The 27007-nt window shown below is 43.2% G+C and overlaps 2 protein-coding genes across 9 annotated transcripts in view; one reads left to right on the top strand and one right to left on the bottom strand.

The window, feature by feature from the left end:
* GRIN2A (glutamate ionotropic receptor NMDA type subunit 2A) overlaps positions 1-27007 on the top strand; it is a 724518-nt gene that overhangs the window by 133301 nt on the left and 564210 nt on the right. The gene's annotated exons all lie outside the window — the stretch shown is intronic.
* Positions 8202-27007, bottom strand: part of ATF7IP2 (activating transcription factor 7 interacting protein 2) — a 54154-nt gene continuing 35348 nt past the window's right edge. For 2 of the 4 annotated variants that reach the window (XM_059155292.1, XM_059155293.1), the window contains exons 7-11: positions 20639-20712; positions 19480-19541; positions 18834-18903; positions 10228-10313; positions 8202-9656 (exon numbers count right to left, since the gene is read on the bottom strand). In XM_059155292.1, the coding sequence (XP_059011275.1) occupies positions 9243-9656; positions 10228-10313; positions 18834-18903; positions 19480-19541; positions 20639-20712 (706 nt within the window). In that variant the 3' untranslated portion in view covers positions 8202-9242. The remainder of the gene's footprint in view (positions 9657-10227; positions 10314-18833; positions 18904-19479; positions 19542-20638; positions 20713-27007) is intronic. The other 2 variants (XM_059155294.1, XM_059155295.1) reach the window with 2 other exon arrangements.

Here is a 27007-nt window from a genome sequence, read left to right on the forward strand (position 1 = left end):
CTGAAAGCCCCCAAGCCATTTTTCGGATAAGGTGTGACAACCAGATCATTAGAAAGTAGCTCTCTGGGACCAAGGGTTGGGGTGACCCTGCGGTGCTGGCTGCCTCTGTCTCAACCGTATCCCAGCCACTCGGTGCTGTGTGCCCTGCAGCCAGCTGCTGGATTTCTCTGGGCCTCTGCTTCCTCTAAAATGGACCTGATGGCGGCAGCAACTGCAGGGAGCATACGTTGGTGCTCACTGATGGCTGTTAATCTCTTACTATTGTCAAGGCCACCTGCCCGGTGCATGGTCGATTCAAGGCTTGAAGCTAGATTGTCTGACCCCGGATCCCGGGTTCTTGCCCTTGCCACGTGCCAGAGCCCCCCTGGGATGCTTCTGAGCCCGGATCCCACAGAAGGGGTCATTCACTGGTCTGGGGGAGCAGTCTGGGAGTGGAAGTTGTTCAAGTTCTCCAGGTGATTCTAACGGGTAGCCCGGGGCTGGGAACCTATCTCTGGTCCACGTTGTAACCCAGGTGTGAGGTAGTAAGTCAGGATGCTAGAGTATTTGACCTTCTGCGACTGGCTCGTGTGACTTAGCCTAACGTCCTCCGGGTTCACGCACAATGCGGCCTGTGACCACGTCTCCTCCTTGGCGTGCACATTATACTCCATTGCGTGTACACCCCGTCTTTGCTTTATCCACCGGGCTCTGCTGATGGGTCTTTACTTTATTACCGCCTCTTGATATCACTTGACCTCTAGGAGTCAGACTCAGGAACAGACAGTGAAATGTGCATTGCCAGCAGCTGGGGGAAGGGGGTACGGCCTTGGCGCTCATGCAGCTTGGAAAACGTTCTAGAGATGTCCTGAACGCCGGCGTGCTTATGGTGAATGATAGCGGACACTCAAAACCGTAAGGAGGTAGATCTCCTCTGTTTCATTTTTCACCACGATTAAACAGTTGGGTGGTTCAAAGAAGTGTGAAAGTCTCCCGAGTGGGCAGAGCCCCCAGAGAGCAGGACTGAATGAATCAGAAGGGGCTTCCTGGAGGAGGTGGTGGCTGAGCTGACCATGGAGATGGACCTTCAGGGAGGAGAGGCACCCCCGGGGAGAGGAAGAACCTGTAGAGCCAACATACCGAGCAGCCGCTGGAGTGGAAGCTTTCCCAGGGAATTAATGGGAGCAGCGGGCTGCTGGGAGCTCCAAGCAGGGATCTGGAGTCGTCGGTGTGAACCCAGACATGGGAGCTCCGAAGAGTTGCGGGTCCCACCTCCTCACCTCTGGGTGAGTTGACACAGTAACCAGAGTAGCTAATGAAGGGTGATGCTTCAGGCTCGCCCTCCAGCCTCCATCTTCCTCCGCTGGTTTTCAGCAAGGGAGGCAGAGGCCCAGGAGGCAAGATGGGGCCAAATGGGGCAAGATGTGTGACTAGCCCGATGGTGCCTGCAGCTCCCCTGATCTCAAGTTTGGGCTCACATCTGCCTCCGTGCATGGGAAAAAGTCTTTATACTGGCCCGGGGTGGGGCTGGGGGAGTTGGGGGTGGGAGGTGGGGAAGTGCAGACTTGCTAGCTTGGAACTCCCTGCTGGTGGTGGAGCATGCGGGGGCTGCACCCCAGGCTTTGAGTCTGTCCCTGCAGGAGTGGGGCCCGGGGAATCCGCTGTCTTGACAAGCTCAAAGGGATCGCGATGGAAGGGGGGAAGGGGGGCCGTGGTGGGGATCAACTGGGAGTGTTTCACAGGCTCTTGAGCCGCGTCTGCGAAGGCAGCCAGCGCTGTGGCCGTGAGACGGCCCAGCCCCCCAGAATTTCCTTCTTCTCTGCTGGGTCTCTGCTCTCACTGAGCAGGAGCAATGCAGAAGGGGCCTAAAGGTGGTTTGGATGTGCCATGACCTGACTTCAGCATGGTCCGACCAAAACTGAGAAATTAAAAAAAAAAAAAAGAAAAAGAAAAAAAGGAAATGTCCCCTCCAATGCAGGGTCTGCTGATGGTCGAAAAACCTACTGTGTGGCTATTTATTGCCCCCCCTTTTGTTTTTGGTGGCTAGTTTGCAGTCCCCCTCCCTTTGGTAATAACACCCCAAATTCCTTTTGGAGAATCATCTCTCCTTCCCTGTGGGCAAATCTGATGGGCAAGTCAATGAGGTGTCTTGTGCTATGGGACCCACACCAGACCAATCAACCTTTCTTTCTCAGACTCTCCTGGGCTCGGGGAGGGTGGAAAACCCTGTCGGTGTTTGTTCCCTGGAGCAGGTGGGTCTTTATCTTCGCCCCCTTCTGAGCCTTCCCTAATTCGACAGCACAACTGAGCCAATTGGAAATCCCCCTCCTCAAGTTCTGATCTGCTTGACAACTCTGAAGGTCTCTCTCGTTATCTCTATCTGGGTGCCGCTGCAAAGTTCTGGAAAGCTTCGTTTTGTTTTTAATCTTGTCGTGGGAAAGGGGAGGAGCTGGGGTGGGGATGATAATGGGAATCATTGCTGTGTGATTCCTCTGCCCTATTCAACATAGTCCACCGGAAGAGGGTCCCATTTTCATGGCAGACAACATAGAGAAAGTTGCTTCTAGAATCTTCCTGAGATGAGTCTTCTTCCCCTGGTGTTGGGTTCAGCTTAAGGTAATTAGTTTTAATCTACATCAATCAATGCTAATGTGACAAAAGGGGAGGAGGAAGAGACCGGAAAGATGATAGAATCCACCCTCCAGGGCTTTATTTCTAAGTAGAACTGGAGCTCTAAAATCGAAAACAGTCAGGGAAGGGTTTTTGAAAAACCAACTGACTTTGGCTTTTTTTTTTTTTTTTTGGTAATTTGTGAATGAAGTTCAAAATTGAAATCAGCTGAAAACTGCCAGAAAGCAAGCATTTTCCCTCTGCCCTTCTCGGTGTGTTTTTGATTGGTCCAATAATCGAATGAGCATAGGACAGATGAACAGGAGCAAAACAAATTTAATTACTATGTACCGGAGCCCCCCAAAGACAGTCAGACCCAAGGACAACCCCAGGCAGTTGAGGCTCACATGTCATCTGGAGCTAAGGGATGAGCAAGGGTCCTGGGGCTTCAAAGCAGAGGAGGGTGACTCACAGGACAAAAAGGGCAAATGTCTGGTAATTAGGTGGCTGACTTGCTATACTGATAGGTCATTCTGATTACAAAGCTGTCTCTTGGCCGTAGCTTCCTTTCTGGGCCAGGCTCCCTATCTAAATTCTCTTACATCGTTTAAGGAAGAGGTGAAAGTTTCTCTTGAGTCTGCTGGGTCTTGATTGCCTTCAGCTCAAAATAGTGCACGTGCCAAAGGGGCACATTTTGGGGGAGATTTGCTCTGAACCCCTGCAGAATCAATGTGGAGGTCTGGGAGGTAAGGACCATGTCCTTACCTCCTGTATCTAGATATTGGGTAAGAGACTTGCCACACTGGCACCATATTTCAAGTATGTTATTTTGTAGTGGTGTGGACTCTTGGCTTCAACGTGAAAAGGACAAAAAAGTTTAACGTCTGTTTCAGAAAGGTGGGAAAGAGGCCTACTGCCACCTGGTGGCCAATTTTCCAAATTGTTTGCTGGGGCCTTTTAGGGAAGAAATTTGTGACATTGAATGTAGGAGGTGAAATGCAAAAATTCCAATGCCCTAGACCTGGGCATCCAGACCTTGGCTCTAGACCTGGGATAGATACATCTCTATATTCAACTAAAATCTTCATTATGAACCAAAACAATTTGGTTTGGTCTGGTAGATTCTTTTTTTAAAAATCAGGTAGTCCCCAAGGAAGAGAAATGATTCCAGTGATTTCTTTCATGGTCATTTGGCATTTTCCTCTGCCAAGTTATTTTTCCTGGAGGACGGACTGTGTGTGTATTTATTCTGCCCTCCTTACTGGCCTCAGGGCAGAGTAAGTGGATCCTGAGGTCTGCCTGGTTATGTGCTTTCAGGGTTCCCAGGAAAGGGTTCTTGATTCTCCTGCCCCTGGACATCACTTCCAGGACCCCAGCCCAGCTGCTGTCCTCTTGTTCTGAACATGGCAGTAGACTTGTAATTGACTAATCACAAGACCCCGGTTCCCTGGTCTACCCGTCACCCCTACCCGTTCTCTAGGTTAGTTTCTACATGGCAACAGGAGTGAACTCAGCCTTGTCTTCCCCTATTACCATCTTGATTGAAATCTTCACTGGCTCTCCATAATGCCCAAGATACTGACCTACTTTTTTTAAAAAATATTTTTAAGTTTTAATTTTAATTCCAGTATAGTTAACATACAGCGTTATATTAGTTTTGGGTGTACAGTGTAGTGATACAACACTACCATACGTCACCCAGTGGTCATCATGACAAGTGCCCTCCTTAATCCCCATCCCCCCAGCACCTCCCCTCCGGGAACCATCAGTTTATTCTCTATAGTGAAGAAGAGTCCGTTTCTTGATTGGTGTCTTTTTTTTTTCTTTTCTTGTTTGTTTCTTAAATTGCACACAAGTGAAATCCTACAGTATTTGTCTTTCTTGGGATGATTTATTTCGTTTAGCATTGTACTCTCTAGCTCCATCTGTCATTGTAAATGGCAAGATTTCATTCCTTTTTATGGCTGAATAATATTGTTATATACCTAAAAATGCATCTTCTTTATCCATTCACCCATCAGTGGACACTTGGGTTGTTTGCACAGTCCGCCTGTTGAAAATAACACTGCAATAGTAAGGAGGTTCCTCCAAAAGGTAAAAATAGAACTACCTGTGATCCGGGAATGGCACTACTGGGTATTTACCTAAAAAATACAAACACTAATTCAGAGGGATACAGGTACCGCTAGGTTTTAGCAGCATTACTTACAATAACGACCCAGCTTCAGTCTCTAATACGGTCCCAGGTGCGGTTGCTGCCTCAAAAACAAGCCCCAAATTTAGAGGCCTCGAATAACTTTCGTTTTGGTTAGTTTTGTGGGTTGGCAGTTTGAGTGAGTAGGGCTCAGCTGAACTGTTTGTCCGATCCCCATGGCTTCTGCTGGGGCGTTTGAAACCCAGGATCTGCTTCAAAGACGGCTTCCTCACTCATGGGGGGGCTCCCACCTGCCATATGTGACATCATATCCTCCAGGGTCTCCCGAATGGGCTTCTTGCAGCAAGGTGATCTTAGGATGCTTGCACTTTTTAGACAGTGGCTGGCTTCCAAGACACAGAAAGCCGAAGTTGCTAGGCCAGCTCCCGGAGCTGCTGCAGCGTCGCTTCCCTATGCTTCATTGGTCAGAGCAGTTCTAGACCTGCCAGAGCGAAGGGGTAGAGACAGACTGTCCCTCGCAGTGTGGAGCCGGGGGAGCAGAGAAGGGAAGCAAGGCTGAGCTGCAGGAGACCAGTGAGGTCCTCTATGCTCTGCTGTCCACGGGCTAGCCCCCCACAGCCTCCGTGGGCCTCCCTGAACTATCCTGATGCCCCTGCCTCTTGCACATGTTCTCTGTGCTCTTAACCTGGTGAGCTCTACCCGTTTTGCCAATCTCCCCTGAATCAGGATTTCCAGACCCTCCACGGGCTGTAAGAGTCCAATGACCCATTGTTTGGTCCCCCAACTTATTTTGAAAAGTTTCAACCTACAGAAATGTTGCGACATGACACCCACAGACTTTCACTTAGATTCTCCAACTAACAACGTTGTGGTCAGTATTTATTTTGGCCTTTCTGTGTGTGTGTGTGTGTGTGTGTGCACGCGCACGTGCGTGCACGCAAATTTTTTTGAACCATTTGTGAGTCACAGGCATCAAGGCATGGAGTCAAATGTCCGTCATTTAACGTGGACGTGGCGCTATTACCTGTACGTCTGTAGCTGGGGCTTCGCCTGTTGTCCAGATGATGGCCTCTAGAGCTGTTTTTTCTGAATCAGGATCCACTAAGAATCATGTAGTGGGTTTCACTGGCCCATGGGATCCCCTGTTACACCCAAATTCTCTTGCTTTAGAAGACTTTCTTGAGTGAGGGTTAAACCCCTCGACCTGGCACAGACCCTTCCTGCACACATCCTCATGCCTTGTTCCTTCTAATCCTTCTAATCCTTCAGGCCTAAGTGCCTCCCTCTCCAAGAAACTCTGCTTGACCAGCGCCCGCACCCCCCCCATCATGCTTTACCGTATCTCTTGCTCAGTTTCCTTATGGATCGCATTGTGTTGTTCTCTGAAAATCTTGTGTGTTTACTTTTTACTTATTAATATCCTTAGGTCAGTTCCAAAAGGGCAGGGACCGTATCTACTTTTTTTTTTTTTTTTTTTAAGATTTTATGATTTGAGATTGAGGGAGAGGGAGGGAGAGGTAGAACGAGTGGGAAGGAGGGGCAGAGAGAGGGAGAAGCAGACTCCCGCTGAGCAGGAAGCCCGATGCGGGGCTCGATCCCGGGACCCTGAGATCATGACGGAGTCCCAGGCAGAAGCCAGGTGCCCGGGAAAGTATCTGCTTGTTCTCCTTCTTAGTTCCTAGCCGGGTGTCTGGCGTACGGCAGATGCTCAGTGATCCCTTGAATGAATGAATGCATGAGTATTTCATGGGGAAAATTTAACGAATTGGGGAAAACGATTTTGGGTTGGCTGAGCTTCATGTCCCAAACCTTTTTACCATGTCATAAACCTCTTGGCACAGCTGCTAAGAATTTCTACTCTGTCTTGGGCTATCGCCCAGCCTACCTATGTCTGCCCTCTGATTTGCTCAGAGGAATAACCCCTCCCCATAAATTTACCAAATTGGCTTTATACAGAGCCCATTTGGGCTGAAACAAAGTCATATCCTACCGCTGAACTACCCAAGTATCTCTGCTTGCCACTCGTGGGTCCCCATCTACAAGCAAGAGACAGGTGTGTCCCTGTTTTCATGGATAAAAAGAGCATAGTTCACCCATGGAGCTGACCTTGGGCTGTGGTGATCGGTTTCATTTGCAGACAGGCCAGAAAATACCCCATGACCCCAAGTAATTATCCCCATGTGTGCCCCCCCCACCCCTTGCTGTATCTGTACCCTCTCTTCAGGCCACTGTGGACATCAGTCCCACAGGCCATGCCTACCAGTAGGTACTCCCTCCCCCAAACTGAGTACTCCCCTGCATCCAAGGAGTGAAAGCGTGCGATTGCAAAAATTAAGTATCCTCTGCCTCTTGTGTTATCCTGGCTAAATCCGTTCCAGGCCCCCTGTCCAACTGCACACACTAATCCAGGGAGAGAGAACTGGGTTGGAAATAGTTTTAACTATTACTCTTGAGTATAGAAATATTATCTTCACAGATCAGATGTTATTTCCCTGTCTCGAAGTAAAGGAAAAGAACTTCCAGATGGGTCCTTGGCCCAGGGCTTGCTAACAGCAGCCCACAGCTGTGTCCCTTGAGCTCGGCCTTACTGCAATCTTTACAAAAGCTGAGGTGACAGAAGTTCAGAGATCGACACTTTTACACTTGACCCACTACCACCAAAATCCAGAGGATGGAGGGAAATTGGACTTAAAAAAAAAAAAAAAGCCTGTCATGCAGCCAATCCAATTCCATCCATTCCTGTCTTTCGGCCTCATAGGAGAGTTCCGTCGGGAGAGATGCAACTACCTGATATTTCCACCCTTGCTGGAGGAAGTCCAGATGTGCTTGGGCATGAGGGTCACGTTGAGTCAAAGGCCACGCTTCCTGCCCAAAGTCAGGGCATCCGTTTCCCTTTATGTATGATGCAGTCGTATTAGGTACCAGATCTGTGTCGTCCTTAGGCTGGCTCTCTGCCGGTGCCGCTGAGGGGATAACACTTGAGGATCTTGCCCCTACACTTTGCAAAAGGCAAGAAAAAGTGCTGCTTGAGGCACCAGCCCCAATGCTTACTGTCAGCCTTCCTCCCCTATCCTGGTATCCTGAAAGCTCGTAAGACCTGTGCGCCCACCCGCATTCCAGAAGAGGGCCGGCTGGGGATGGAGTTTCACTTTGGTGATGCACATCCAAATCTTGTTTAAGGTGTCAAGTCTTCGGGCTTCGCTTGGCACGTACCTGAGTGTCTGGTCTGTGTCCGTCCCCCCACCCCCCTCCGTGGGTGCAGTGGTCCCCCTAGTGAAGCCCTTGTCCTGAGCCGCAGGGGGCTCACCATTGCTCTCAGCTGGAAACTGGGCCTCGTGGAGGGCAGCTCGTCTCATCCGTTCAGTCGGAATCTGGCTTTTCCAGGGGCAGTGTATTAGAAGAGAAAGACACAGGAGACTGAAAAATAATAGCTTTACTTCGGACTGAAGCTGTGAAGGTATTCATAAAATGCCAAAGAAAAGCGCTCCTCGTTCAATTTTTGCAATCTCGGAGCCTCCGAGGACTGCACTCTCACCATGGACCCAGAAAGCCCTCCTCTGGGGAGCAGACTGTCCCTCCCACTAGCAGTGACGTCCCTTTGCTTCAGCAGTCCCCTCGCCCGACTCACACTCACCCAGTCTGCTGGCCCATTGAGTTCCCGGGCGAGCCGGGCTAGCCACAGCTTCCCTCCCGTGCACCGCAGACAGACGTGCGCCCGGGACTCTGCTCTCGGGGCCTTTACTGCTCTGTTCCTCCGAGGAACAGGGGCACCAGGAGAAGAACAGAGCAGCACGGAAGAATCAACACGTGAAAGCCTTAAACCTACGGCAAGCCTCTCCGTTGTCCAGAGCTGAAACAGTGGGTTGGATGACGGTTTTATAAGACATACTCCGGGTTTTGTGTACACAGCACACGGTGTTGAACTGATTTTATTACGTACCTAAATATACAAACAGATTTAGGGAAAACCTCCAGACTCGTTTTCCAAGTGACTGGGTAGCCAAAAAACAAAAACAATGGAGAGGGCAAATTCATGGCCCTTAGATTTTGAACAGAATGAGAAGACACTTATTTACATAAGATCTTGGGGAGATGAACCCCACAGACGAGCCTGCCTCCGAAGAGCGGGTTTTTCACCAACCTGCACTGCCCACAGACGCAGGTGCCCGGCAGCGGACTGCTGGCCGAGGCGCCGGGGGCAGCTCATGCGCCAGGGTCCGTGGGCAGCGGTACTGTGCACGACACTGCCCAGCGACAGTACGTTGTAGAACATTCCCACTGGGAGTACTTACGGGGTGCAAATCAGAAACTCATGAAACTAGAGGCCACTTTTGACACAGGGAGGAGGCCTGCCCTATACAAAGGGTTCACAATCTGGACTGGCCCTTGAAGATGGCAAACAGTGTTAGAGGAACATCGTAAACCAACAACTCAAACGTGAAAAAAAAAAAAAAACAACAATGTGGTACAATATAATTACCAAAGCCTTTTTTTTTTTTTAGGTAAGAGTTTCAGAAAACCCAGGGATAGATTTTATATCACAAAATGGTCCATATCGCCCAAAAATGTCTTTTGATTGGACAGTAAAATAATATTTGTTGGAAGCTAAAAATTGAGATAAAGTACAGGCCATGGGGAGGGGCAGAGCTTTAATTTCTCCAATTTTCTTCCAAATCAACTTATTGCTAGGGTTCTCATGGCAGAGGAAGAGGTGATAGCTTTCCACGGGGGCGCATTTGGGGTTGATTTTGGCAATGTTCCAAGTCAGGGCAATGCCCTTGGGTCTCAGCACCCGTTTCACTTTGAGCTCGGGCTTCTGGGGAGGAAGCGTGTCCCGGATTTTGTCCACCAGTTCAGGGAGTAGTGGTGGCGGCTCTGGGAGAGGTGGCAAGTGCTCAAAGGACTCAAGAACCTAGAAAGACATTTATAAAGTTTAGCAAGCTAGAGTGGACATTTTTGATTAAAGTTCTCAACTGCAGTTCTAAATACACTGCGTGTTCTCTGACCCATTTACCGGAATCACGAGAACATTCAAGACTATGTGGGCCTGGCTGGGTCCAGTCTTCTTAACCATCAGCTTCTTTTGGCATTAGGATCTCCATGCTCTGGAACCACCGATCCAGAAAGGGTTAGGTCCCAGACACGCTGGATAAATATTCCATCAATTCCAAATTGTGTCCCCAAATGTTGTGCTAATTTGCCTGAAAAGTGTGAGTTGTCCATTCCCCTCTACCCTCATTGATCATGGCTGCTACTCTTAAAAATCTTTTGTTGGGTTTAAAAAAAAAAATACATATTTAACCTCCAGAGTTTCTGGAAAATTCAATTAAATTATTTTGGTTCCACAAGTAAGTAGAGGCACAATAGCACATGCTGAAAAAGTACAAGCTGAAATGTGACCCAGGTGTTTCTGTGTGATTACGGTGGGTACGTCCACTCAATCTGGAATGCGTATTCCTGGATAGAGCGGCTCCGGTCCATACCTGGGCTGCATTTTGTGCCACGGGGGTTGTCTCCTTTGAGATCAAAGCAGCTTTTGCAGGTGAATCCATGGCGGATGCTGAACTTCCTGTGAACGCAAGATTTGAGAAGTAAAATCTATCTGCGGTAATCAATTCCATAGCCTTTAAGCAAAACTAGTTTCTGCCTTAGGTGGTAATTAAATGTGAACTAAAATCATAAAACCGTGAAATAAGATAAACTTCTGATAAAAGTTTAAGACCCAGGACACCTGGGGGGCTCAGTGGGTTAAGCCTCTGCCTTCAGTTCAGGTCATGATCCCAGGGTCCAGGGATCGAGGCCAGCATCGGGCTCTCTGCTCAGTGCGGAGCCTGCTTCTCCCTTTCTCTTTGCCCCTCCCCCTGCTTGTGCGCACGTTCTCTCTCTCTCTGTCTGTCTGTCTCTCTCTCAGTAAATAAAAAAAACCTTAAAATAAAACTTCAAGGGGCTCCTGGGTGGCTCGGTGGGTTAAAGCCTCTGCTTTTGGCTCGGGTCGTGATCCCGGGGTCCTGGGATGGAGCCCCGCATCGGGCTCTCTGCTCAGCGGGGAGCCTGCTTCCTCCTCTCTCTCTCTGCCTGCCTGTCTGCCTACTTGTGATCTCTGTCTGTCAAATAAATAAATAAAATCTTTAAAAAAAAAATACTTCAAGACTCAAAGGTGTCAAATACAGAGAATTTCCCTTTAATGTGACAAAAATTGCCCTAAGATAAACACGTAAGACTTCCTAACTAGGAGAAACCATACATGAGAGAGGGATCATCGGGCAGCGTTCTCTGCGGTTCCTTGCACTCTCTTAGGTCAACAGGATGTTTGCCAACAGAGCCATTTACAACCCAGTATAAATACGAGACACATGGAAGACCTGGGAATTCAAACCAAGTATCAGGCAGTCTGGGGGTTAAAGGACTCTGTGTTTCTGAGGCTGTGTTAGCCTGGAGATCACATGCTCAGCTGACCTTGAACTACACAGGCTTGAACTGCGCGGGTCCACTCACATGCGGATGTTTTTCAGTACATGCAGTACAGTACTGTAAATCTATTTTTTCTTCCTCATGATTTTAAAAGCTCCCTTTATCATAAGAAAACGGCATAGAATACGTGTAACATACAAGACGGTGTTGACTGTTCATGTAGTCGGTGAAGTGTCTGGTCAGCAGTTGGCCGTTAGTAGTTAGGTCTGGGGAGGGAACAGTCACGGCATTTTCAGCAGCATGTGGGGCCGGTGTCCTGTTACCATGCCCACACTGCTCAGGGTCAGCGGTAAACCGTGGACTGCGGTAAGGAGGGGGGTCAGACAGGAGGATGGAGTCAGGAGAGGCGGTGCGGGCAAGAAAGGAAAGGGAAGAAGAGGAAGTGCGGGCCACGGGGAAGGAAGAGGGTGTAAGCAGCTGTTAAGAATGGTCTGAAAACAACCAAGGAGAGGCTACCTCTGGGAGGTGATAAGAAATGGGGCCTCCTGGCGCAAAGTAGTAGGGCTAGGGAGCTGAAACATTCCTGAGTTGGAGCACGTCTATGAAGCGTCAAAACCATTTTGATCTACGGTGTGTGCAATGGTAGAACTGATTAATATACCCTCTGAATCTCCCCCAACAAAATTTCTCTTGTGTGTATTTTTCTTCTGACAAGCATAATCGAGATTCTGCCTTGTGTTTGCAAGTCGTTTCATTAGTCAGTTTATTTGCCGGTGGTAAAAGAATCTGTTGGAGCTGTAAGGACCTTCTGGTACAGATACGCCACAACCCATTTATCCATTTATCGGCTGATGGATGTTTGCACTCTTTGCAGTTTGGGACCATTATGAATCCAGTCGCCGTGGCAGTGGCGTAGAAGTCTGTGGACATACAGGCTGTCATTCCTCGTGGGGGACTAGCTAAGACTGCAATGACCGTGTCTCATGGTTGAGGGTACAGTGAGCGTCTGGAGGAACTGCTGAGCCACTTCCGAAGTGGTTACCATGTTACGTTCCTACCGCCAAAGCACCAGAATGCCAGCTTGCTCCACAGCCAGCCAACACTTTGTGTATTTTCAGTTCTTTTCACTTGTAGGCATTCAAATAGCTATGTTTTGGTGTCTCTCTATTGTCTTCATTTTGCTCATGAGTAAGAAGGATGAGGATGATGGTTTCTTGTGCCTATTTGCCGTCCCCATGTCTTTGATAGCAAAGTATCGTCTACTTGCTTTAGGCTTAATCTGTCCTTTTTTTCTCCTAGCATCTTAAGATAGAAACTTAGATTGTTCATTTTAGACTTTCTCTTTTTTTCTACTATAAACATGTAATGCTAGTCATTTCCCTCTAAGTGCTGCCTTACCTACATCCCTCAAATGTTGCTGTTTTGCCATTTTCGTTTTGTTAAAAATATTTTTCAGTTTCTCTTTTGACTGCTTTAACTCATGGGTTATTTAGAAATGTGTCTAGCCTCCAAATACCTGGGGATGTTCTAGCTATTTCTGTTATTGACTGCTGATTTAATTCTGCTGTATCAGAGAGTATGCTCTGTAGGATAACTGACCTTTTAAATATACTGGGACTAGAGGCGACCAGGAAGCTCAGTAGGTTAAGTGTCTGACTCTTGATTTCAGCTTGGGTCATAACCTCAGTCTTGACATTGAGCCCTGCAACGGATATCAGTGCTGTGAAGCCTGCTTAAAATTCTCTCCCTTTCCTTCTGCTCCTCCCCACCACTGGCTCGCTTACACTCTAAACACACACACACACACATACACAAACACACACACACACACACACACACACACACACACACAGAGACTAGTTTTGCAGTCCAGAACCCAACCTATCTTACTGCTCCTTTCCTGTGCATTTAATGTGAATGTGTACTCTGCTGTGGCTGGGTTGAGCAGTCTATAAATGTCAGTTAGGTTCAGTTGGGTTGGTAGTGTTGCTCGGGTTTTACACCTTCTGTTTCTGTCTACATGCCCTATCAATCACCAAGAAGGGAGTGACGGAACCTCCAATTATAACCGTTTATTTTTTAATCATTTCATCCTATCAGTTTTTGCATCAGGAATTTTGAAATTCTACAATAACATGCCTACACATGTAGGTTTCCTTGGGTCTTCCTGATGAAATGGCTTCTTTATCATTATGAAATAGGTTTTTCTATTATTAATTTCAGAGGTAGAACTTAGTCATTCTTCAGTTGCATGTAACATCCAGTGCTCATCACATCACGTGCCCTCCTCCATTCCCATCACCCCGTTATCCCTTCCCCGCACCCACCTCCCTTCCAGCAACCCTCCGTTTTTTTCCTAGAGTTCAGTATCTCTTAGGGTTTGCCTCCTTCTCTATTTCCTCTTATTTTATTTTTCCTTCCCGTCCCCTCTGTTCATCTGTTTTGTTTCTTAAATTCCACATGAGTGAGATCGTATGGTATTTGTCTTTCTCTTACTTACTGCACTTAACATAATACTCTCTAAGTTCCATCCATGTCATTGCAAATGGCAAGGTTTCATTCTTTTTGATGGCCGAGTAATATTCCATTATAGATATAGACCACATCTTCTCTACCATTCATCTGTGGAGGGACATCTCAGCTCTTTCCATAGTTGGTTATTGTGGACATTACTGCTATAAACATTGGTGTATGTGCACCCCCTTGAATCACTATGTTTGCTTCCTTCGGATAAATACCCCACAGTGCAATTGGTGGGTTGCAGGGTAGCTCCATTTTAAACTTTTTTCCAAGGTGGCCACAGCAGTTTGCATTTCCATCAACAGTGTTAAGAGGGTTCCCCTTTCTTTGCATCCTCACCAATCTCTCTTGTTTCCCAACTTGTTCATTTTAGCTTTTCTGACCGGCGTGAGGTAGTATCTCATTGTGGTTTTGATTTGTATTTCCCTGATGCTGAGTGATGTGGAGCACTTTTTCATATGTCTCATGGCCACCTGAAATGGTCTTCTTTGCCTCTGGTACTGTTCCTTCTTCTGAAGGTTTTTATGATAATCCAGTCACTCCAGCTTTGTCATGATGAGTGTTTGCACGCTTTTGCACAGTTGTCCTCTTCCTTCCTTTTAATTTTAACCTACCCGTATATTTATATTTAAAGGGCATCATATAAGTATCATATAATTTGGTCTTGCTTTTTTATCCAGTCCAACTGTGTCTGCTTTTTCATGTTAGACCATTTATGGTTTTCTAATTATCAGTTTAGTTGGGCTTAAATCTACAGACTTGCCTCTGTTCTCCATTAGCCTCATTTGTTCTTTGAATTTTCTTGTGGCTTCTCTTGGATTATGTAAAATATTCGCCATCCCCACGTCTTCTGTAGCAAAGTGTCGTCTGGATGTTCAACGAATGGCACCACCCAGGGGCCCCCCTTTTTGATAATGAAGGTTTGCCCACAACAACTTTTATATGAAAAAGTCTTAATTTTGTTTCCACTTTTGAATGATACTTGGTGGATATAGAATTTTAGGTTAAGGAATTTTTTACCCTAGCCTTTCAGTGATGTCATTTGACTGACATTTGGTTTGCATCGTTCCAACTGAGAATACTGTGCATTCTTTGTTCTTCTCTATATTTTATGATATAAAACATTTTTTTCCTGAAAAACATTGTGTTTTGTTTTCTGTTCACTTTTAAGATTTTTCTTTTTATCACGGGTTTTCAGGAATGAATTATGGTATACCTTGATACGGTTTTCTTTGTATTTATCCTGCTTGGAACTTACTGTAGTTCTTAATTATGTGGGCTTGTACTTTTCATTAAATTTAGAAGACTTCTGACCATATGTGGATGTCGGACCACTTGACACCATGTCATAGTTCATTGAAAGTCTGATTCCTTTTTCTCAGTCTTTTTTTTTAAGGATTTAAGGTAGTTTCTTTCCAAACTATTTGGTCAGGTACTGTTTCCTCCAGTGTACCATTTTTTTCTCCTTCTTCTTTGTATAATATGCTATTTGTATTCCATCCACGGAACTTTAAGTGTTCTCTTTTTTAAAATTTGGTTCTATTTTGTATCTTTTATTCATATTATTTATATTATTCTTTCCTGTTCACTTCTTATCTTTGAGCATATTCCTTTCCTTTTTTTTTAACTTTAAAAATTTTATTATGTAATAATTTATTATATAATCTCTGCCTCCATTGTGGGGCTCAAACTCACAACCTCAAGATCAAGAGTTGCATGCTCTTCTGATTAAACCAGCTGGGTGCCCCACTTTGAGAATATTTCTATAAGTTCCTTCAAAGTCCTTGTCTGTTAATTCTGTCATCTCTGTCATTTCTAAGTTTATTTCTATTGACTGATTTTTCTCCTGGTTATGGATTCCATTTTTTGGTCTCTGTATCTCTCATGATTTCTTTTTTACTGAATGATGGATATTATAAACTTTTTTTTTTTTTTTTTGTCAGAGAGAGTGAGCACAGGCAGACAGAGAGGCAGGCAGAGGCAGAGGGAGAGGCAGGCAGAGGCAGAGGGAGAAGCAGGCTTCCTGCTGAGCAAGGAGCCCGATGTGGGACTCGATCCCAGGACGCTGGGATCATGACCTGAGCTGAAGGCAGCCGCTTAACCAACTGAGCTACCCAGGTGTCCCAGGATATTATAAACTTTTAAAAAAGATTTTATTTATTTATTTGACAGAGAGAGATCACAAGTAGGCAGAGAGGCAGACAGGAGTGCGGAGGAAGCAGGCTCCCCGCCGAGCAGAGAACCCGATGCAGGGCTCGATCCCAGGACCATAGGATCACGACCTGAGCCGAAGGCAGAGGCTTAACCCACTGAGCCACCCAGGTGCCCCGGGTGTTATAAATTTTAAATAGTTGTGTGTTGAATTCCATTCTCTTCTTTTAACAGAACACAGTGGGCTTTATGTGATAAGCTATCAAGTTATAGTAGTTCAGCTCAATCCTTTCAAAGCTTTTTGGTTTTATTAGGGTAAGGCTACAGCTGCCTTTGTTCTAAGACGAGTTTATACCCAGATGGTCCGTAAGAAACTGTCACTACAGCTGTCACTGCAGCTGGTCAGAACTGAAACATTTCCCACCTCTGAGCATAAGGCTCTTTGGTCATTCTTTGCCAAGACTTACAGGGTTTCACCCTACTCATGTGTGGCTTAATGCTTCAGCAAGGACTCAAGAGGACTCTGTGCTAGAGTCCGGAGCCCTTTCTCTGAGTGGCTTCCTCATTCTGCCGCTGTAGTCTTCCCCTTCATTCTGGTGGCCTCAGCCTCTCCGAATGAGTCTCCGTCTCCTCACCTGGAATGGCAAGACGCCATCCTCTGCTTGGGAGTTCCTGCGCTGCACCACGGTCTAGGAGGAAAGCTGGCGCAGTCCGTACAGCTCATCTCACTCATCCCTCTCTAAGGGACTGTAGTCCTACACTGCAGTATCTGGCATTTTTTAAGAGTTAAGCCTGGGCCCTTGACTCCACCACTACTCTCTCTAAATGCATTTATGACCTGTTTTGCATTACACTACTAACACTTCTTCTACTACATTCTTTTTAATGGCTGAATACTGTTATACTTTATGAATCTAATTAGTGCACTTAATCCTTCATTTCTAGAAATTTAAGGATTTCCAGACTTTTATTTTTCACAAATAGCACTGCCATGAGCATTTTCATACTTCTCTATATACTTAACTTCAGTTTCTTTAGGTAACTAGTCACAGAATTTTAGGGTCAAAGTCTTGCCTATTTGTAAAGCTTTTGATGTTGACAAAAGGTCTCCCAGAAAGATTTACACTCCCATTCACAGTATGTGAACTTACATTTCCTTTAAAACTCTTCAGTGGAAAATATGCATTAATTCAGTATTTTGGGGGGGAATGTATACTGTGTGTTAAGCATTGTGCTAAGAGGATGGAGACTTACAGATTAATAAAGCACTGACGCTGGCCGGAGAGAATGGAGTCCTTTCAGGAAGTGATAATGTAAAGAAACAAAGACAGAGCAATGCCATACAGCTATAATACAGGTGTGCCCCAAATACCAATGGTAAGGGGAGCCTGGAAGGAAAAGTCCAGCCCAAGAGTGTGAAGTGAATATGAAAAAATGAAGAGTAGGGTCATCAGACATACCCCAGGAGAATGGGGCAGACCCAAGAGTCAAAAGCGACTCATGTCTAGCTTGGGAAATTGGGTGAGCTGGTGATACCATTCATTAAGGCTGGGAATAATGGGAAACAGTCCAGGTTTGACCTGATACCTTTATTCAGAACTGGACACTCTACAAGATGAACAGATTCACATTATCATCAGTCGGCAGTGTAGACGAGAAGGGTCCATCTGTCCAACTGCTAGATTTCAAACTGAAGCCCCCCCAACTTAGAGGTCTGACTTACTTTCTAAAGCACTGAATGAATCTGTGTTCTTTTTATTTTACTGTATCTCAAATCCTGTACCCTATGGTTTAGAAATGACTTAATAATCTTAATTAAAAAGTAACTGATTATTATAGGTTCCCAATTCATCTTTCAAATTTATATTTCTAATCTTCATCTTGGAACTGGAAATGGAAGGACTTTTTAATTCTATCATGGGGTACCTGGAGATTCCAATTGTTCTAACCTTTGGATCTCAGTTGAAAGGGGAGAAGGAACTGGCTATATATTTACTATGCTACTCCCCATTTTTAAATAGTACATAATTTTCTAATGCTTAAATAAGTTATATTCCCAGATTTTATTAAGAGTAACAAGAACATTCAAGTGCAGGGTGCCTGGGTGGCTCAGTTGGTTGAGCAACTGCCTTCGGCTCAGGTCATGATCCCGGAGTTCCAGGATCGAATCCTGCATCGGGCTCCCAGCTCCTTGGGGAGTCTGCTTCTCCCTCTGACCTTCTCCTCGCTCATGCTCTCTCTCACTCATTTTCCCTCAAATAAATAAATAAAATCTTAAAAAAACAAAACAAAACATTCAAGTGCAGTTATTAAGAGTTGAAACTTATTTGTAACTGATGACTAGCCCCAGATGACTACATTTTACTTCTTCCTGTTTAAATCTGAGAAAGAGGGCACTGCTGTCATTCTTCCTCTACCTTTCCATGCTCTGCCCTAATACCCTCTCACAGGGCTACTGATACCAAGAAGAAAGGTGTGTACTGGAAAAGAGATTCATAACAGCCCCAGACAACCCAGCTGTCTTTCAGCGAGTGAAAACATCAAACATTATACATCGCATTATGGAATACCAGTCGGCCATAAAAAGCAATACTACTGATAGGCAGCTGTGATGACCCGCAGGGGAATCACGCTAAGTAAAAGAAGTCAGTCTCAAAAAGATACATAATGTATCATCACATTACACCCATGCATAATTGTAATTTGACTGTAGTGACCATCACGTGAATACATGATACAATTGCATAGAGCTATACACACACACTAACACACTAAAACAGACTTTATAAATGGGTCAAACGCTTTCTGGACTGTTACTTTCCCTCTCTCTTAAAAAGGAAAGACAGGGTAGGGGGGCAGGGACAGGGTGGCTGGGTTATGGACATTGGGGAGGGTATGTGCTATAGTGAGTGCTGTGAAATGTGTAAGCTTGATGATTCACAGACCTGTACCCCTGAGGCAAATTATATGTTAATTAAAAAAAAATAAGGAAAGACAAATCCTTTACCTGTGTTGCAGTTTGATAGGGCTTCTTTCGTCAGATCAATCACAGAATCGAATTTCTTCTTCTCTACAGCCTGAAAAATTGTTAGAAAATTAAGATTTTGCCTCCATAGCAGAAAATATTCTTTTTAAAGGTTTTATTTATTTGACAGAGATCACAAGTAGGCAGAGAGGCAGGCAGAGAGAGAGGGGAAGCAGGCTCCCTGCTGAGCAGAGAGCCCGATGTGGGGCTCAATCCCAGGACCCCGGGATCAAGACCTGAGCCAAACAAAGGCAGAGGCTTAACCCACTGAGCCACCCAGGTGCCCTGCAGAAAATATTTTTAAAAAAGAAAACACTATAGCTTAATTGAACTCTATTATTAGGAGAGAGGGGCTGAGGAAATACTACGTGGTTTCTAAGAATATAACTAAGCAGATTCCGAGTTAGTTTGGTAAATAAGTAGGGTTGTGAAATATGTTTGTCACTAACTGTTTTAATATTTAAGCTAGACTGGAAATCTGGGTATGCAAACTAATCAGGCATTAATGTTACAGAGAATGAATGACAAAACTAAGTCACCACCCCCATCCCCACCAGGCAGCAACACTAAGTTCACAGAACTAACATACTCAGATGAACAACATTCAGAGACAAAATTTATTACTTACCGTAACTTCTGTTTTAGCACCAGGTGAAGTACTAGAATTTCCTGATTTGGTTCTTCCAGTATCTGAAAGAAAAATACCAACATTTGACAAATGTATTAAACTATTAGATATTTATGAACTTTGTAACATATGAATGCTCAGACACAATGAGGATGCACATTAACCATTTATTATTACATAATCACAAAAAAGGAACTCAGTTGACATGACCCATTCCAAAGACCGAGGAACCAATCCAAATAATAAAAAAATCTAATTTGGGTTCAAAAGATTTTGTCCTTCTGTAACTTTACAACTATTAGTAACTTTTTTGAAAATCCATCTGTAAATAGATATGGCATTTGAGGAAACAGACTTGGAAAGAAATGTACATATTCTTTATTCACAGTACCTCTAGCCCAGACTCTGGAGATGACTGAGGAGAATTCAATTCAGAACCGGAGAAAACCTCAGATAAATGCTTACTGTCCCTTGTAAATATCTGATTCACAATCTGAATAGTCTGAGCCCTGGGGGCAACTGAGTGGCTGTGTAAGTGAAGGCAAAGCTTTCTGAAATCAAGATGCAAATACACTAAAATGTAAAACATGAAAAGGAAATGCGGAGTTTTGGAATGAGAATTTACAGGCCAAGAAGATAGCCATTTCAAGAGAAAGGAACTTTATTTGAGATCTGAGGGTAAAGATTTTTACCTAAGTTGAATAAAACAGCAACTCTAAAGAGGAACAACTCAAAAAACCAAAAAGTTAAAAAAAAAATCAAAGATGCTAAAGAATAGCCCAACTTTAAATCTTAAGATTAAAACAAAAAACCAAAAACCAAATCACTACCACCAACACATGCCAGGGCAAACAAATATTTCATATAATGAAATATATGAAAGGTTAAGTAGTTTTGTAACTTACAAATCTATTAAATACAGAAAACAAACAAAAGGCCATAAATTAAATAAAATCATGAGGTTAAAAAGAAACCTCAGTTAAATTAAGAAATCACTTATTTATTCAGATAATATTAATTATGGATATAAAAACATTTTTGAAAGTAGAATTAAAATTTTTATTTTATTGAAAGATAATATTCAGTTCTCCATTTTAATACAAATACTGATTTGAGGCTTTCTAATTTCATAGATCATATTTTAATCAACTTAAGATACCTGTTGGATTTGATGTATTTGGAGTTGTCAAATTAGGATTTTCCACAGAAATCAACATAACATCATCATTGTTACTAAAATGATAAAGAAAATTAAAAACAAAAATAAACTAAATATGCATTATCAGGCTGAAACATGCAATCAATGGTTAGAATTCTCTGACTTAACATTTCATAACTGACATGTTTAATCTAACAGTTGTGGCAGGAACTGGAGATAAAACCGAATACCCAAGAAACCCTGTGTGTTGCCAGTTACATGACCGTAGTGTCTAATAATGGATCCTTAAAACTTACCAAAGACCCATTTACAATGAATCCAAATATATAACCTATAAGTATATAATATACATAAATATACAATATATAAATGTCATTCTAGAACATATACTTGCCTTGATGAAAATGAAAAGTATAACTGAAAAAAACACCAGGAAGACACTTGGACATTTACAGATACAGGACTGTGACAAATAAGGCTATTAAGAAATTAGTCCTCGGGGCACCTGGGTGGCTCAGTGGGTTAAAGCCTCTGCCTTCAGCTCAGGTCATGATCCCAGGGTCCTGGGATCCAGTCCCACATCGGGCTCTTTGCTCAGCAGGGAGCCTGCTTCCCTCTCACTCTCTGCCTGACTCTCTGCCTACTTGTGATCTCTGTCAAATAAATAAATAAAATCTTAAAAAAAAAAAATTAGTCCTGCCACGATCCTACATTACATCACTGTAGTAAAAAAACTGGCCACACATTGACTAAACTGAAAAATATGGTAAATGACCCTCATCATGGTTATGACTTTGACTCCTCTTTCACGAGTTTGACCTTTACATCAAAATCTTTCTTATATTTCTTGACACATATTTCTTTGAGCCCATAAAATGTCTAAATGAATTTTCTATGCACAGTTATACCACTTTTATTTATAGATTATTTTAATTTTCAGCTTTTGCATTTAGGTCTGTGTTCCATTTCAAATTATTTTTGTATATGGTGTGAGGTAAAGAGGGCAGGTTCACTTTTCCCCTCTGGCTATTCCTGTGGTAGCTGTTGACGGTCTCTTCTCCAATAAATTACCTTGGCCTCTTTGCTGAAACCCAACAGACGATATAGAATAGTCTCTAATCTGGCCACCAATTTATGGGCCTATCCTAAGACAACACCATTGTCTTAATTACTATAACTTTATAGAAATCTGAAACTTAGGTAATGTGTGTCTTCCAACTTTGTTCTTCTAAAACTGCTTTCATCTTCTAGGTCTTTTGCATTTCACTTAAGTTTTCAATCAGCTTGTTATTTTCTATTAAAAAAAAAAGGCTGCCAGGAGTTTGAGTGAGACTGCAATAAATGTACAGAATGATTTGGGTGAAGTGACACTAATAATGAATTTGCCCTTATACTTACTGTCCCTAACCAGCCTTCCCACCAAAATCCTATAGCACGGTGGTATGCTTGTTATAAAGGATAAACCTACACTGACACATCATTATCACAATCGAAGTCCATAGCCTACAACACAGTTCACTCTTAGTGGTGTACATTCCATGCATTTTGACAATATATAATGATACATATCCATCATTACGGTATCACTCAGAATAGTTTCACAGCCCTAAAAATTCTTGTGCTCTGCCTATTCATCCCTACTCATCAGCCCTGGCAGTATTTGATCTTTTTACTGTCTCCATGTTTTTACCTTTCCTAGGATGTCATGTAGTTGGAATCACACAGTATATAGCCTTCTCAGACTGACTTCTTTCATTTAGTAATACGCATTTAAGTTTCCTCTGTTCTTTTCCTAGCTTCAAAGCTCATTTCTTTTTTAGTACAGAATAATATTCCTATTGTCTGAATGTAATGATTTATTTATCCATTCACCTACTGAAGGAGATCTTGGTTGCATCCACATTTTGGCAATTATGAATAAAATTGCATTGTATATGACTTTATTTTCCCTTCTCCACCTTCTTTTTTTAAAAGGTTTTATTTATTTGACAGACAGAGATCATAAGCAGGCAGAGTGGCAGACAGAGAGAGACAGGGTGGGGGGAAGCAGGCTCCCTGCCGAGCAGAGAGCCTGATGCGGGGCTTGATCCCAGGACTCTGGGATCATGACCTGAACTGAAGGCAGAGGCTTTAACCCACTGAGCCACCCAGGTGCCCCTTTATTTTCTCTTCTTAGCCTATCAATTATACTTCTTTTTTTTTTTTTTAATATTTTATTTATTTATTTGACAGAGAGAGATCACAAGTAGGCAGAGAGGCAGGCAGAGAGAGAGAGGGGAGGAAGCAGGCTCCCTGCTGAGCAGAGAGCCCGATGCGGGACTCGATCCCAGGACCCTGAGATCATGACCTGAGCCGAAGGCAGCGGCTTAACCCACTGAGCCACCCAGGCGCCCCAATTATACTTCTTTTTTAGGTGGTTCCCTTAACGTCTGCAATATACATTTATAACTAATCCAAGTCCACTTTCAAATAATACTATACTGCTTCACAAGTAGTGGAAGTACCTTATAAAAACAAAATATTCCTAATTTTTTAGGAATTTCTGTTCCTTGTATCATTGCTGTTGTTCATTTCATTTAAACACACACACACACACACACACACACACACACAGAGCTGCTATTATTTTGAACAAACTTGTCAAATCAAGAAAAGAAATGTATTTGTTTTACTTTCATTCATTCCTTCTCTGAAGATCTTGTCTTTATGTAAATCTGATTTTCTGACTTACCTTCCTTCTCTGTGAGGAATTTTTAACACTTCTTGGATGGCAGGTCTACAGGCAACAAATACCCTAAATTTTTGTTTGTCTGAGAAAGTGTATTTCTCCTTCACTTTTGAAGGACAGTGCCATAGATTACAGAATTCTAAGCTGGTGGTTTTGTTCTCTCAATACTTTAAAATATTTCACCTCCACCCTCTCCTTGCTTGCGTAGTTTCTAAGGAGAAGCTGGATGCAATTTTCACCTTTGCTCCACTATGGGTAAGGTGTTTTTCCCTCTGGCTTCTTTCATTTTCTGAATTTTAAATATCTTATGCCTAAATGTACTTTTTTGATATTTACCCTGCTTAGTGTTCTTTGAGCTTGGTATTAACATTAATTTGGGGGAAATTCTTAGTAATTATGGCTTCAAACAGTTTTTGTTCCTTTCTCTCTGCGCATCTGTACCCCTTCCCCTTCTGGTGTTCCCATTATGCTTGTTATTTCCTTTGTAGTTTGTCCCACGTTCTTGTATTATTTTGCTGTTGTCTTGTGTCTGTTTACTTTTCTGAAGTTTCTGTTGTCAGACTTTCAAGCTCAGTGATGCTTTCCTCAGAGGCATCTATTCTACTAAGTCCATCAAAGGCCTTCTTCATTGTTACTGTTTTGGTCTCAAGCATTTCCATTTCTCTGCTTATTTATCCACCTGTTTTTGCATTTTTTTCTACTTTTTTTTTTTTTTTTTCACTGAAGCCTTTAGCAAATAGTTTTTCAAAATCCCTGGTCTGCTAAGTTGAACACTTCTGTCATATCTGACTCTGTTTCTGATACTTATTCTGTCTCTTCAAATCGTGTTTCTTGCCTTTTAGTACATCTTGTGATTTTTGTTGTTGTTGTTGACAGGTGGACATGATGTACTGCGTAAAAGGACCCGTGATAAACAAGTGGTTTTACTAACACTATGACTAGCTCTCAGTCTTTCAAGTAAACCTGTGCCCCTGGAGTGTGAATTTCACTAGCACTTCTTAGTCAGTCACCCACTGTAGGTGGGACAGATGGCTAGAGCAGCTGAAGTTGGGTATTCACTTCCTCCATATGGAAATCTAGAGGGAGCAGGAGTTGGGGATTTCATTCAGCCAGGTCGGTTTAGTAGTAGTTTCTCCCTGGGACAAGGCCTTATTAAGAACAGAGTGGTCTGGAATATTCGAAAAGGTTCCTTTTGCCAACTGGCTGCTGCAAGCATGAAGGGACTTTCTCCAATATTCACCATCAGGACCTGGTAGAGCTCCTGGAGGTACAACACAAAATTATGAGTCTTCCTGTGTAATTTTTAACTCTTGACTTGTCTGTTCTGAGCCTCCAGCAATTACAATTTACATTTTCCTAAACTGGCATTGGTTCCCACGGAAGCTTGTGCTTCTGGGTTTCTGCTCCAGTTCCCCAATGTTGTTGATTACCACTTCTGCCTCTCCGGTTTGGGGGGCAGTATTTTGCCCTGTGGCCTTACTTCTCTAATGGATGTAAGAAGAGGTGTTGATTTTTTTCAGTTTGTTGAGCTTTTTTACTTGTTAGAAAGTAACATGCTAGATCATGCTAGATGATGACTCTGAAATTACATGCTAGATCATGACTCTGAAATGTACTTCGTAGTTCTGAAGTTAGGTCTTACAGATGTTTTGGTCATCATATCCCTTTGTATATCATGTTTTTTGACATTATTGTAAACAGTATTGATTTTAAAATCTGAAATTCTGTTTGTTGCCCATATGCAGAAACACTATAAATAGTATGACTTTATTATATATATACACACACACACACATACTTACACACATGTACAACATAAGAGGAACAGTATGAGATATATACACATATGTACCCTATGTAAAAGGACAGAAAAATATTTTATATTATGCACATATTTATTATAGCCAGTACTTTCATCTCTTTACCTTTGGACAGATCCAAAATTCCTCTGGTTTTATTTTCCTTCTCCCTGTAAAACTTCCTTTAACATTTCTTGCAGTGCAGGTCCGCTGCTGATATATTCTCCACACCCACCCCAACTTTTTTTAGTTTGAAAATGTCTGTTTTCCCCTAAAATCTGAAAGATATTTTCACAGAGTGTAGAAATTTTAATACATAGTTTTTCTTTCAACACTTTAGATATGCCTCTGCATTTCAAAGCTTTAGAGATGCCTTTTAGTTTGCATAGTGCACAGCAAGAAGTCTCCTAATTTTATTTGTTTGTTCCTTTCTATGTAATGAGGTTTTTTTTTTCCTCTGGCTGTTTTTAAGTTTTTCTAGTCACTACTTTCACCTTTTTTTTTCCTTTTTAAACATTTATGGGTTTTGAATTTTCACCAAATTTGGAAAAATTTTAGATGTTACATCTTTCCTCCCTCCCCACCCCCACAGCCTGGTGAAACTTCAGCGATATATATATCTATATATTAGACCACTTAATACTGTTCCAAAGGTCTCCGATGCTCTGTTCATCTTCTTTGTTAGTCTTTTTTCTCCCCATGCCTTTGTTTGAACAGTTACTATTGCTATTCTACTGTCTTTTTTTAAAATCAATAATTATCCTAATTTTAATGTTAATCCTAATCAGTGTACTCTTCACACTCAGTTATTGTCTTTCAAATTTCTAGAAATTCAACTTGGGTTTTTTTTTTAAATCTGTTATTTTCACATTTTCCTTTATATTGTTGGGACATGAACACTCAACGATAATAGCTGATTTATGTTGTTGTTGTCCATCAGACATACTGTTTCTAGCATTTTAGTTTTCTCCTAGTTATGAATTATATTTTTTGCTACTTTGCATGTCTGCTAATTTTTGATTAGATGTCAGACATTGTAAAATTTACACTGTTGAATGATGGATGATGTTCCATTCTTTCAAAGAGTGGTGGACCCTGGGTACGGGGGTGGTTCAGTTGGAGTTGGTTAGGTGTCTGCCTTTGGCTGAAGTCATGATCTCAGGGTCCTGGGATCAAGCCCCTAGTTGGGCTCCCTGCTTAGCAGGGAGGCTGCTTTTCCCTCTCCCTCTGCCTACTGCTCCCCCTGCTTGTACTCTGTCAAATAAATAAATAAAATCTTAAAAAGAAAAGAAAAACAGTGCTGGACCACTGTGGAATGAAGTTAAATTACTCAGGATTACTCGCATCCTTTTAGTTTTTTGAGAGCAGGCCCACTGAAGTTTTTAGTCTAGGACCAAGCCAGCCTCACTACAGCTACACCCACCTAAGGACTCTCTACCTGTTATTCCATTGTTCATTATAGTCAGTGGGAAAGCAAAATGTTCCCATCCCTGTACAATATCCAAAAATGTTTGGTCTTCTTTCCAGTGGGTCTTTCCCCTGCCTCTTATAATTTCATCCTCTGCCGGCACAGATCTGCATTCAGAGGTTCCCTCTGCAGATCATCAGAGCTCTATCTTTACACAATTTGCTTTCTTTATTGTTCTGCCTCATAAATTCTAGCCAACTCAGAGCCCCCAGTCTCTGATCTAAATGTAGCAAGACCTCTAGAGGCTATTTGAGCTCCTCCTGCCCCTGCCCTTTACCTGCAAAATGCCTCCAGGCATTAAGCTTGAACAATGGTAGGGTGCATTCCACCTGTTTCCCTTCTCCCAGGGAGAGTCTTGTGCTCCCCGTTGAACA

The sequence above is a fragment of the Mustela lutreola genome, chromosome 17 (assembly GCF_030435805.1).
Source record: "Mustela lutreola isolate mMusLut2 chromosome 17, mMusLut2.pri, whole genome shotgun sequence".
In the NCBI taxonomy this organism is placed as follows: Eukaryota; Metazoa; Chordata; class Mammalia; order Carnivora; family Mustelidae; genus Mustela; species Mustela lutreola.